The 12,620-nt window shown below is 46.4% G+C and overlaps 1 protein-coding gene across 5 annotated transcripts; it reads right to left on the reverse strand.

Annotated features, from left to right (window-relative positions):
* Positions 1 to 363: 363 nt before the first annotated feature.
* Troap (trophinin associated protein) lies at positions 364 to 8,157 on the reverse strand. Of its 5 annotated transcripts, none has more exons than XM_040280703.2 (15): positions 7,556 to 8,157; positions 7,150 to 7,310; positions 6,849 to 7,044; positions 6,213 to 6,370; positions 5,988 to 6,125; positions 5,715 to 5,797; positions 5,177 to 5,229; positions 4,231 to 4,334; positions 2,762 to 2,893; positions 2,571 to 2,654; positions 2,370 to 2,429; positions 1,973 to 2,101; positions 1,159 to 1,825; positions 697 to 890; positions 364 to 551 (listed from the first exon to the last, which is right to left on the reverse strand). In XM_040280703.2, the coding sequence occupies exons 2-15, from the start codon at positions 7,291 to 7,293 to the stop codon at positions 504 to 506; spliced, it is 2,190 nt and encodes a 729-aa protein (XP_040136637.2). In that variant the 5' UTR covers positions 7,294 to 7,310; positions 7,556 to 8,157; the 3' UTR covers positions 364 to 503. The 5 variants fall into 5 exon arrangements, with proteins under 5 accessions (XP_040136637.2, XP_077870867.1, XP_040136636.2 ...); XM_078014741.1 differs by having other exon boundaries at positions 1,973 to 2,107; positions 7,791 to 8,155; XM_040280702.2 differs by having other exon boundaries at positions 1,973 to 2,107; positions 7,569 to 8,155.
* Positions 8,158 to 12,620: the final 4,463 nt, after the last annotated feature.

Genomic DNA, 12,620 nt, shown 5'->3' on the forward strand with positions numbered 1-12,620 from the left:
ATGTTGTCCAGGCTGCTCTTCAGCTCCTGGATTCAAACAATCCTCCTGCTTCAGCCTCCTGAGTATCTGGGAGTACTGGTGCCGGCCACTGCAAGGAACAGTGAGGAAGTTCCAGCAGAGGAGCTCTAAGGGATGAGGGAATAGTTCCTAGAATTGGAACTGATCTCAAGGCTCAAGGAGATGATTCTGAAGCTGCCCACGACTGAGCTTGCTGAGGGGGTGGGCTGGTCAGGAATGGGAAAGCTTCCTCCCTCCAGGCTGGCTTCCATCCTCTAAGCTATAACACACTGCCACCATGTGGGCAATTGGAGAGCAACAGCAGTGGTTGCCCCATTTGAACGCTGAAAACTCACTGGCTGGACATTTGGACACTTTAGAAAATTTATTGAAGGACAAAAGGATGTTGGCTCCCAATCCCATGGGCAGACCAACAATAAATAAGGGCTAAAGGAAAGGGGGGTAAGGTTGGCAGGACTGGAGTGGAGTAGGTGGAGGGAGGGGCCTCATGATGGAGAGCCCTGAGGGGATGCAGGATGAACTGGAATGAAACACTGGAGAAAGAGAGAGAAACATTGTTATATCCCATTGCCTCTTAGAAAAGGAGCCAAGGCCTGCTGCCACGTGCCTCCGCAACCCCACCCCACTTTCTGAAGGTTTGCTGTGCAAACACAGCATGGCCATGGACTATAGGCTCACCAGGGCATCCTGCCACTCAAGCACTGTGGCTACAGGGTTGGTGCAGACCCGGGTGGGTCCTGGGGGAGGGGCTCGGCTGGCGTAGAAGGCACACTCATCATCCAAGCGAGTCTCATGAGAGCAGTGAATGGTGGAGAGACATGCTTTAAGGCGCTGCCTCAGGGCCAGTGTCCGAGGGCCCAGATTGCTAGGGCCTGAGAGTCATGAAGAGTTTAGAGAAGCTCTGGAGTCCCATACCCTTATCATGTACTTCCCTTTTCCCTCCCACAAAGGGCCAAGCCAATTAGGGCACAAGGCTAGAGAAGTAGTTCCTCCCTTATTCCCAAGGGATCCAGGCTGGGACAGGTGGGATAACATTGCAGGGAAGAAGGCATGTTACCATGGGGTGTGGGGCAGGGCCTCACATCCAGTGAAAAAGATAGGACTTTCTTTGAATCCATCTCTTCCCTACCAACTCCTTACCTGCCTGGCCTGCCAAGGGCCTCAGAGACTGGAGTGAATGGATAGGGAGGCTGGCACAAAGTGGGTGTTGAGAAGAGAAGGTCAGGCTGGTGGTTGCAGGAGCCCCCTGACTGCAGCAGGACCATGGGCTGGACTCTGGGCTTCCAGGTTCCAGGGAGCGGGTCTCTGAAACCTCCAGCTCTACCCTAGGGCAAGTCTCTGGGGATCCAGTCTGCCCCTGGGGGCTGGGTTGCAAGGGTGCAGGCTCTGCTGGAAGGCACGACTCTGGTATCTCAGGCTGTTCCTGGAAGGAAGTCTCTGGTATCTCTAGTTCAGTCCTGCAGCAGGACTCTGGGGGGCCTGGGTCTATTGGTGGGCAGGACTGTGCCACCTCAGGCTCTGTCTCAGGGCAGGACTGTGCCACCTCAGGCTCTGTCTCAGGGCAGGACTGTGGTTCCTCACACTCCTCTGAAAGGATGGGCTCTGGAATCCCAGAGTGCTGTGATAATTCAGGAAGGTGGGATGTCCCAGAATTATGCTCTGGGCCATTCAGAGTTCTAGAAATCTCATGCAGCAGGGGCTGAAGTTCAGCAATATCCAAAGAGGAGGATCCATTTAAAGGAGTGTACTTGCCCATTGCCAGTCCTTCTATCTCCTGTTGCAACAACTGCTGCAGGATATTGATGCGCTATGGTGGGAGAGTATGCCCCAGTGTGAAATTAAGAAGCAGGTTCACAGTCTACCCACAGTTCTCTACCCCTATCCTCCCAAATCCCCCTTTCCCAGCTCTGTTATTGCCCAACAGTCATCAAAGCTGTTGTCCTCACAGACCCACCTGTATCTTTAGCTTTTGGAGGTTGAGGATCCTGTTGGGGTGAGGTCCAGAAGAACTTGCCACAGGTGGTTTCCCAGTCCCCTCCTGCAATCTTATACAACTGTCCTGATCAAACAAACGTACTGCAATCTGTTCCTGCCACAAAAAAGGAAAGGGGGCAGGTGAGAAAGCCAAGTAGTGGCAGGAAAATCAGTCTGAGTGCTATGCTCAGGAGGAAGGGATCAAAGTTCCTGATTGAGAAGTCCTGGACCTAGACTAGGAGGTGCAGGAGAAGCAGGGAGGATACAGAGGCATGCAACTTCTGAAGACAAACAGCATACTGGCCTCAAACTGCCAAGCCTCCAAGTCAATGGGACAGCAAAAGGGCTTTTAGCATGGAAAGACTTCTGATACTTACCCAGGGCAGGGCAGTCTCTTCAGGGTAGGACTGAGGGGAGAGGCCACTCAACCATCGGGCCTGTGACATAAATGAGATGTCAGCAAGGCCCAGCACCCACAGATGGGACCCTTGTCTCTCTCTTAATTTTTCTTGTACCCATCCATCTCCTTCCTTCCCCAATTTTGGTCCATGCTAGCTACATCCACTGCCCTCTCTTACCTGATGAACTCTGGGGGCTGATGGGATGGGTGTGAATTGGGTTTTGGGTCGAATGGCGAGGCGACGCAACACTGAATGTGAAGTCTGGGGAGAGATGTGGATGGCTGAGCAGGAACAAAACCTTTACCTAGCAGGATCTCTAGCCAGACTGTTATGCCCTTGCCCAGCCTCTAGGAGTTGTTGATACAAACCACAGCTGGAAGAGCAGGAGAGGGTACACGCTGAGCCTGTCCAAAGGGTGATGGGCCAGTGACAGAAGGTGGTATCACATGGCCAGGAATGAACTGGGCAGGGGAGAGCATCAGGTGAGCATCATGGCTGTCCTATGGAGAGAAAAAAAGTAGAGAGTGATCTCTTTCCCCTTTGTTTTCCTGTCTTATTCTCACTGCAGCAGCCAATGTGATTTTTTTTTTTCAAGACTTAAGTCAAATCATGTCATTCTTGTATTCATTCCTTCTTCCCATGGCTTTCCATTCATTCCAAGTAAAAGCCAAGAGTGTGCACTTGTTTATAAGTCCTAACCTAATCTGATCCTGTTATTGCTGTAATCTCATCTCTCCTTACTCTGCTTCAATCTGACTGGCTTCTTTTTTTTTTTTTTTTTTAATATTTTAATTTTTGGATACCAGGTATTGAACTCAGGTGCACTCAACCACTGAGCCACATCCCCAGCCCTATTTTGTATTTTATTTAGAGACAAGGTCTAAGTCGTTTAGCACCTTGTTTTTGCTGAGGCTGGCTCTGAACTCTCAATCCTTCTGTCTCAGCCTCCTGAGCTGCTGGGATTACAAGTGTGCGCCACCTACCCCAGCTTTTGACTGGCCTCTCTTTTCTCCAAACACTAGGCACATTTTCTTCTTAGGGTCTTTGCATCTACAGCCCTTTTGGCTTGGAATGTTCTTCCCTACATATCTGCATGGCTCATGCCCTCAATTCCTATCTTCACTTAAACATTATCTTCTCCAAGAGAGTCCTCTGCCCAATCTACTTTAAATTGTGATAACAACTCCCTCAATCCCAATGTCCCTTTAGCACCTTTCTTTTTGATACCAGGAATTTAACCCAGGTGCTCTACCACTGAGCCACATAACCAGCCCTTTTTATTTTTGAGATAGCAAGCCCCTAAACAATTTAGTGGGAACCTAAGTTGCTGAGGCTGGCCTCAAATTTGTGATCCTCCTACCTCAGCCCTCCAAGTCACTGAGATTATAAGCATGTGCCATTATAGCAGATTAGCACCTTATTCTTTTTACAGAGAATAGCACCATCTGACATCCTATACATTTTACATATGTGCTTATTTTTTGTCTCTCTCTTCTAGAATATGCATAGTACAGACCCACACTCAGTAGCTGGTCAGTAAAATGTCTGTGGAATGAAGGGATGCCAAGGATCAGATGTGTCTTAACCTCAGGACTGATCTGAAGGTGATACAAATATATAGCAATTTGTGACTTCTCACCCCAGGCCCCAGATACCTGGTAAAAAGTAGTTCAGTCCCATTCTGAGAGGGGTTGGGCCCATTTGGGGCCAACTCAGACCTAATAACATCCTGAGGCCCAAGACTGCCTGGCATTACCCACAGTCCTCAATGTAGGCCACTGCAGTGAAATTCCCTAAGTATCTCCAGTACTCCCCACCCAGGAGGGTCCCATCTCACCCTGGTGTGTATTATCTCTCGGGTTTCTCTTAATGGTACTCGCTGGGCCAGACCCAGGAGGGCCCCTCCTCCTTCATCTGAGTTAGGGATAACCTCAGGTTCTCCTTTAGGGAGAGAGTAATAAGAAGACAGGAAATTTGCTGTAGTATCTAAAAACATGCATGAAAATCTGGGATAGGCCTTTGTAGCCTCTTAAGAAGGTACACCAGTTTAAGGGCCCCCATTTGCCCTTCAGGGCAAGGACCCATGCAGTATCACCTGAAAACCCAATACTACCTTGATAAGCACTTAGCAATCTGAAAACTGAGTGGGCTGTGGGAGTGGTAAGGGTGCTAGGGGCTAGGGACACAACAGAGAGTGGAAGGTCAATATTACAGAAGTGTCAAGGGATAGGGCAGAAATGGGGACACAAATATAAGTGGGTCAACCCCTGGACCATTCAGAAAGTCAGTTCTTCCATTTTTTTCTCCTCTCTGTGCTACTAATAAATGGGTCCTTTACTCTATCCACCCTCATTACTACTCAACAGTTCACATGACTACTACTACTACCAACTATTGGGGATTGAAAGGGAGACTGTACCACTGAGCTACATTACTAATTCTTTTTTTGAAGACAGAATCTCAGCTAAGTTAACCAGGCTTGCCTTGAATTGGCAATCCTCTTTCCTCAGTCTCCCTGAGTAGCTGGTGGCATACACCACCATGCCCAGCTCTCTTCTTCCTTCTTTATTTTTATTTTTTGCAGTGCAAAGAATAAACCCAGGGCCTCATTAATGCTAAGCAAGTGTTCTACCACTGATCTATATCTCTAGCTTTCCTCTTCTCTGACCTCCCTGCCTTCCCACTTCCTCACCTCAGTCCCTAAGACTGATGAGCATTTTCTTATTTCTCTTGTTGTCTGCTGCAGGCAGCCCCATTCTCTCCCCAGTGCCAGACATACTAACCTGCCTTCATTGGGGTTTCCAGGTGCAATCCTGAGGCCTGGTTGATTGAAGTTCTGATGACAATAAGAATAATAGCAGTCATTGAATACCAACTATGAGCCTGGCATGTGCTTTATAAACATCATCCCATTTCACTTTCATAGCAACCTCTAATTATGGTAAAAACAGGATATGATACAAAATGGATAGATAAAGAAACCAAAGCTCAGAGAGGTTAGGGCATGCTTGCTCAAATAGTAGTGGTAAAGGTTAGGAATTAAACCCAAATCTCACTTATTGCCACAGACTGTGTTCTAGCCAAAACAAATAGCACCTTACCTTTCTATCCCTCTCTTCTTCCATGTCATACTGAAGTCTGATTATGAAGGCCTGAACCCTATTCCAAAGGCTCAACTTGGGCAGTCACAGGTTTCCCCCATTCCCTCCTAGGTTGGTAGAGTCCCAAAGCTAGTGAAAGACCTCAGCTCTAGAGACCCCTGACTCAGATACTGGTTCATTCTTTTCTATATCACCTTCTCCCATATCCCTTCCTTCTCACCGGCAGCTGCCACCTGTCTCTCTTCTTAGCTCCAGTAAACTGGGACGGGTGGAGGTGTGAAAGGAAGGTCCTGAAGGTGGAATCTGATCCATAGGAGCAATAAACGAAAGCAGAGTCAGAGCTGGACCTAAAACTTTAGGCCTCACCACCAACCCCATATTCCTTAACAGAATCCCTTGGCCCTTCATGAGATACCTTCTCCTCCAGGGCCCAGCTTTATCTCTGGAAGGGACTCCCAGAACACTTGAGCACCAGCCCTTCAAGGGCACTCACCAAAGCCTCTAGCCTCTGGGGGCACAAAGTCCAGCCTCGGGGTCCTGGTCCCTCAAGCCTTGAGATGCATGAAGCCCTGGCAGGGTCTAATCGGTGGATGGGGGTTCTGGGGGCCAAGTATGCAGAGGCCCAAGCACTCTGGGGACACCAATAGAGATTATCAGCACTAGTTGAGGATACTTTCCTTAGTCCACCCCCACCTGATCTCACATCCTCTCTCATTACCTGGCCCCTCCGGGTTGTGCCTCCCTGGCTCCCTCGAACCAGTACTCTCTGTGCCAGACTGGACTGGCGCCCCAGGGGATAGCTCTTCACCCCCTCACCTGACAGGATGGTGGCCAGAGCTGCAGGGTCAGTCACAAACTCTATGGCCCCTGGAACCTCTGTAAAGTTAGAGGAGAAGAAAAAGTGAAAAGGAACAGGAAGGGGAAGGCTGAAAGGCCAAGAACCCTAGTATAGACAACCTGATGGACAAGAGTAAGCAAAAGAGAGACAGATGATTGAACCCACCTCACCAAATGTTCACAGAACTTTACATGAGATACTCTTCTAAGCACTGGAGCCAAAGGATAAATAAGACAAAGCCTCTATCATCAAATTATTGAAAGGCTCAAGATATAGACAGATTATAGAATAAATATTAAAAAGTATTAGAACAGAGCAATTGATGTGACTGGGGGAATTGGAAAAGACTTCAGAAGAGGACATTTTGCTGAAGGAAGGAGAGGGCTTCTAAGAGCAAAGAGCTTTCCTGGAGCAGAAACCAGGAATCTTATAGTAATCAGATGACCAGGGGGAGTGCAAAGCCCCCAAACCCCACTGGGCCCTTCCCATTCAACCAAGGAGAACTCCACCAAGTACCTGTCTGGGGAGGGAGCCCAGGACCCACATTTTGTCCCCTAGGGCTAGACCTAAGCTCTTCCAAGGGGTTCCGGAGCTGAGTATGACCCATCATCGATCTTTGTGATTTCTCTGTTTGAGGCGTGGTTTTCAACCTGGCGCCTGCTGAGTCAACTAGGGGACGTTGAATACTGAGCGGTGGCTTCTGCACCAATCTCTAGGGAAAGGGGAGGACAAAAAACTGGGATTCAGTTTTGGGGTGCAGTACTAGTATGTGTTGCCTCCTAGTAACCACTCTCTTCACCTACCAGGATCCTCTTACCCTTGGATCTTGATTCTCCTGGTCCAAGACGCACGATTTGACTGTGGGGAAAGGCGGGCGTCTCTGAGAGCGAACCGGAATCTTGCTAGGGGTGGGAGATACACCCCGGAGGAGCGGATCCTTCTTGGCTTGTAGGGAGGTCATGGCGGCTACAACTAAGACTGGGAAGAAGGCAGGCAGGATCGGGATCAAAGTCAACCAGTTCTCGGGGCAAGAGTTCTGCTATCCCTTATACTTCCACCTCCGCCCCAATCCATGCGTCCAGAAGCCCCCTGCGCCTGCAAGGCCGCACTTTTAGCTGCCACCTCCATTCACCCCAAGCCTGCTCTTTCCCTCAGGACCGCGAAGTATTCTTCTCCCTATGAGGCCCCGCAGCCTCATTCACCCCAGGGTCACTCTGCCACACCTTCCCGGGAAACCTTTAGGGTCGCCTCCACTTTCTTCGCTTTTCCCCCCGACTCTTTGGGTTCTGCTGCTGCTACTCCCCCAGTTTGTAAAATACGCCAAGCTCCTGATTGGCTCGTCTGAGCTGCCGCGGAGGCGCGTGACACATGACCCAGTTATCCAATCCGCAGGCTTCGGAGGAGGGACCAGAAGAGGAACTAGTTTTCGAACCGCTTTCTGGCTAAGAAAAAACTGACCCGACTCCCATCAGCCAACCCGAGAGCCGAGCGCAAGTGAAAGGCCGGCGGGCAAGGAGGGTGGACCTTTCCTAGGCTGGGGAAGGGGTGGTGCTTTGAGTCTGGGCCGCAAAGGGCGTCGTGGCATTCTCGCGAGGTCTCGGGACTCCGCGGCAAGAAGGCGCCATGGCATTGTGGGAAAGACTGGTGGTCCTCGCGGTTGCTCCTCACGGTGTCGGAGGCAGGCAGGAGTCCCGGATCCACTGTGACCGTAGTGTGGGACCAAGCTCAGAGGCCGCCATTCCAGGCACTTAGAGAAAGCATGCGCGTGTCCTGCCCGGAACTCAGAACAGTCCCAAACGGGCAGAGAGGGCTGGACGGAATTGAATTGAGCTGAAAAAAGAAAGAAAGAAAGATGGGCTGGGGATGTGGCTCAAGCGGTAGCGCGCTCGCCTGGCTTGTGTGTGGCCCGGGTTCGATCCTCAGCACCACATACCAACAAAGATGTTGTGTCCGCCGAGAACTAAAAATAAATAATTAAAAAAACTAAAAAAAATTCTCTCTTTCTCTTAAAAAAAAAAAAGAAAGAAAGAAAGAATTTCCTCACTTGGGCCGAACAACCTGATGAGGTCTGGTCAGACATAATTTGCTGGGACTCAATTAACACCAGATTGACTGGCTTCTCCAAGCTAGGGATTTCCCCACCTTCAGGTTGCCTTTTGCAAACCTGGAGGATTGCTGATAGAGGGCTCACCTGCTAGTTATTGACATGCATAAGTGTGATGCTGCCAGATCCTTGAGTTTTTTTGTTTTTTTTTTTCCTTTAGCCATAATGGGGATGGAACCCAAGAGCTTTCTACCAATTGTCGCCCTTTACTTTTGACTTGTTTTTTGTTTTTGTTTTTGCCAGGGCGGGGGTGAGGTGGGAGACAGGCTTCCTAAATTGCCCAGGTTGTCGGGCTGGCATGGAACATGCAATCCTCTTGCCTCAGCCTCCAAAGTAGCTGGGATTACAGGCCAGGGCCACTGCGCCAGGCTTCCCATCTTTGACTCTTAACGAATATTACCTTGAAGGATCTTTAAAATTCATGTACTTCTTCATATTCATTACCACCACCTCAGTCCACCATAATCTCATCTAGAAAACTACAAATTTCCCAGGTGATACCGCTATTCTTTGTCTCCAAATTAATGAATTATCTTACTGATTTAAAATAAAATCTAGTAGTTGTTCAGAATGCTTTTATTTCATTTAGTTTTTTAGTCTTAGTTGGACAAGATACCTTTATTTTACTTATTTATTTTTATGTGGTGCTGAGGATCGAACCCAGCACCTCGCATGTGATAGGCAAGTTCTCTACCACTGAGCCACAACCCCAGAGCCACAACCCCAGCCCCTGGAATAACTTTTTTTTTTTTGCTTCAATTTTGCCTGTTTATGCCTCCAAATTGATATTTATTTTTCCTTCCTCAGGCCCTCCTTGAACTCTTCTACCCACAACCCATCCCAATCTAGTAGGATTCCTTGGTTAAATTCTCTCAAACAGTAGTGTTTATTTTCTCTGAGCATATATCTCAGATAAAATAAATAATTATGGTAAACTGAGTGTTACCATAATTATAATTGGTAATTATATATTCATCAACATGAACATAATAAATCTTGTTTATTAATCTTTCTCTCCTGATAGTACTTCAAGAGAATGATAAAGGTGACCCTCTATTTTTTATGTACTGTCAATTTTCAGTGCCTTGCATTGTGCCTTGTAAAATGTTCAATCTTTGTTGAACGAGTTCAGTGGATAGATGAGTAAATGAATGAATGCATGGAGAAACAGGGAAACCTACCAGAAGTAATAATTGAACTTCTTTATAATAGAGAAAGTGGCTGGGCATAGTGATGTCCTCCTGTAATCCCAGTGACTCTAATGGCTGAAGCAGGAAAAATTGTGAGTTCAGGGCTAAATGGGCATGGTAGTGCATGCTTATAATCCCAACAACTAGGTAGGCAAGGAAGGAGGATTGCAAGTTTAAAGCCAGCAACAGCAATTTAGTGAGACCCCAAGCAACTAAATAAAATACAAAAAAGAGCTGAAGATGTGACTCAGTGGTTGAGCACTCCTGGGTTCAATTCCCCAGTACCACAAACATAAAATAAAATAGAAAATGTGAGTTTGGGACCTTTCATGCATGAAATTCAGGGTTTGATCCCTGGCACCACAAAAAGAAAACATAATATAGAAAAAGCATTTGCTACCATTAACAAATCCTGGATTCTATCCCAGCATGAGAGAGAGAGAGAGAGAGAGAGAGAGAGAGAGAGAGAGAGAGAGAGAGAGAGAGAGAGAGATAGATCATTTTATTTCAGGAATAGCGAGTTCTAGGGGGTAGATGGAATATGGGGAACAGTAGTAAATAATACCAGAAAGATGGTCCAAGTTGAGAAAAAGGATCACCTAATTTCACTAACAGTTACTGTGAATGTGCCAAATCCTAACCACTAGATCATCAAGGACAGCTACCAATAAGTATTATGCAAGGCATTCTTTGGGGATACTGAGAGGGATAAGACTAAAGTTTGAAGGATGAGGAGGCACCAGAATAGAAATTGGCAACACATACAAGTTTCATAAGAGAAACTGAGTGTTACCATAAGTAATACACCTTCCAATGCCAAAATATTTACAACAGGTTGATTGACAGGGCACCACTACACAGCATCAAGATACAAGGGAGTACAATCACTATGGAAAGCAATATGGAGATTTCTCAGAAAACTTGAATGGAACCACCATTTGACCCAGTTATCCCACTCCTCAGTTTATACACAAAGGACTTAAAATCAGCATACTACAGTGACATAGCTACATCAATGTTTATAGCAGCACAATTCATAATAGCTAAACTATGGAACCAACCTAAATGCCCTTTAATAGATGAATGGATAAAGAAAATATGGTTCATATACACAGTGGAATATTACTCAGCCTTAAAGAAGAATGATATTATGGCATTTTCAGGTTAATGGATGGAGCTGGAGAAAATCATGCCGAGCAAAAAAGCCAAACCCAAAAAACCAAAGGCCAAATATTTTCTCTGATAAATGGATACTGACCCATAATGGGGGTTGGGGGTAAGGAAGAATAAAGGAACTTTGGATTGTGCAGAAGGGAGTGAGGGGAGGGGACAGAGCGTGGGAAGGGAAGGATGATGGTATGAGACAGACATTATTGCCCTATATACATGTATAATTACACTACTGGTGTGACTCTGCACCATGTACAGTCAGAGGAATGAGAAGTTGTGCTCCATTTTTGTACAATGTGTCAAAATGCTTTCTACTTTCATGTATAACTAATTAGAACAAAATTTTAAAAAAGAAAAAGATACAAGGGAGCCCAGCACAGTGGAAAACTGTAATCTGAGCAAGTAGGGAGGCTAAGGCAGGAGGGTTGCAGGATTAAGGCCAGCCTCAAGGCCAGCAACTTAGCAAGGCCCTAAAAAAGGACTGGGAATGTGGCTCAGCCCTGTCTCAAAATAAAAAATAAAAATGGCTGGGGATGTAGCTTAGTGGTAAAGCATTCCTGGCTTAAACTCTTGGTTAAAAAAAAAAAAAAGATAAAAAGAGGGGCTGGGGTTGTGGCTTAATGGTAGAGTGCTTGCCTAGCATGTGCAAGGCACTGGGTTCAATCCTCAGTACTGTAAGGAAAACCTCCATAAATTCAACCAGCCAAAACAACTGTTTACCTGTCTAAGATTTTATTAGCAGGACTGTAGCAGCCAGTCGCAGAAGAGAAGGGGATAGAGAGAGAGAGAAAGGAGGAGAGAGAGAGAGGAGAAGGGAAGAGAGAGAGAGGAGAGAAGAGAGGGGGTGAAAGAGAGAGGGAGAGGGGGAGAGTAAGAGAAAGAGAGCACCAACTGGGTGTTGATATTTATGGGCTTAACACAGGTCATGGACCTGAGCTCCGGGAAGAGAAGGGCTCCAGGCGCCATCTTTATCAACATGTACCACATAAAAAAATAAATTAATAAAATAGTTACAATAATACATATTTTTAAAAAAGATAAAAGGATAGACTGCTTTTATATCAGAAAAGTCTTTAAAAGAGCCAATGCTCAGAATATCTGCCACACTTATCAAAATGTCCAATTTGTTTTCTTTTTTATTTATTTTATTTTTGCAATGCTGGGGATCTAACCCAGGTCTTCCTGGTGCATGCTATACAAGCACTGTACCACTGAGTTACACTCCTAACCCCAATTCCACATTCACTTTAAACATTGCAACTATTTCCTTCGTTTGTAGAGGAATATAATTGATTTTCTATCTAGCAAACTTAATGAACTCTTTTCTTGGTTTTCCTAGTTTGTCTATTGATTCTATTGAGTTTTCTAAGAGATAATTATGTCTTTTGCAAACAAAAACAGTTTTATATATCCCCCCCTCCCTCTTTTGGTACTGGGGATTGAACTCAGGGACACTCACCCACCACTAAGCCACATCTCCAGATGTATTTTGTATTTTATTTAGAGACAGGGTCTCGCTGAATTGCTTAGCACCTCGCCTTTGCTGAGGCTGGCTTTGAACTACCATCCTCCTGCCTCAGCCTCCCAAGCTACTGGGTTTACAGGCGTGTGCCACTGCACCTGGCCACCAATATATATTTTTTTAATATTTAGTTTTTAGTTGTAGTTGGACTTGGACACCATTCCTTTGCTTTATTTATTTATTTTTAAGTGGTGCTGAGGATCGAGCATGCACTAGGCGAGCTCTCTATTGCTGAGCCACAACCCCAGCCCAATATTGTTTATTTTGATAACTAAGTTATCTCTGATTTGGTTGGTGGGAGT

This window comes from Ictidomys tridecemlineatus, chromosome 6 (genome assembly GCF_052094955.1).
Source record: "Ictidomys tridecemlineatus isolate mIctTri1 chromosome 6, mIctTri1.hap1, whole genome shotgun sequence".
Lineage (NCBI taxonomy): Eukaryota > Metazoa > Chordata > Mammalia > Rodentia > Sciuridae > Ictidomys > Ictidomys tridecemlineatus.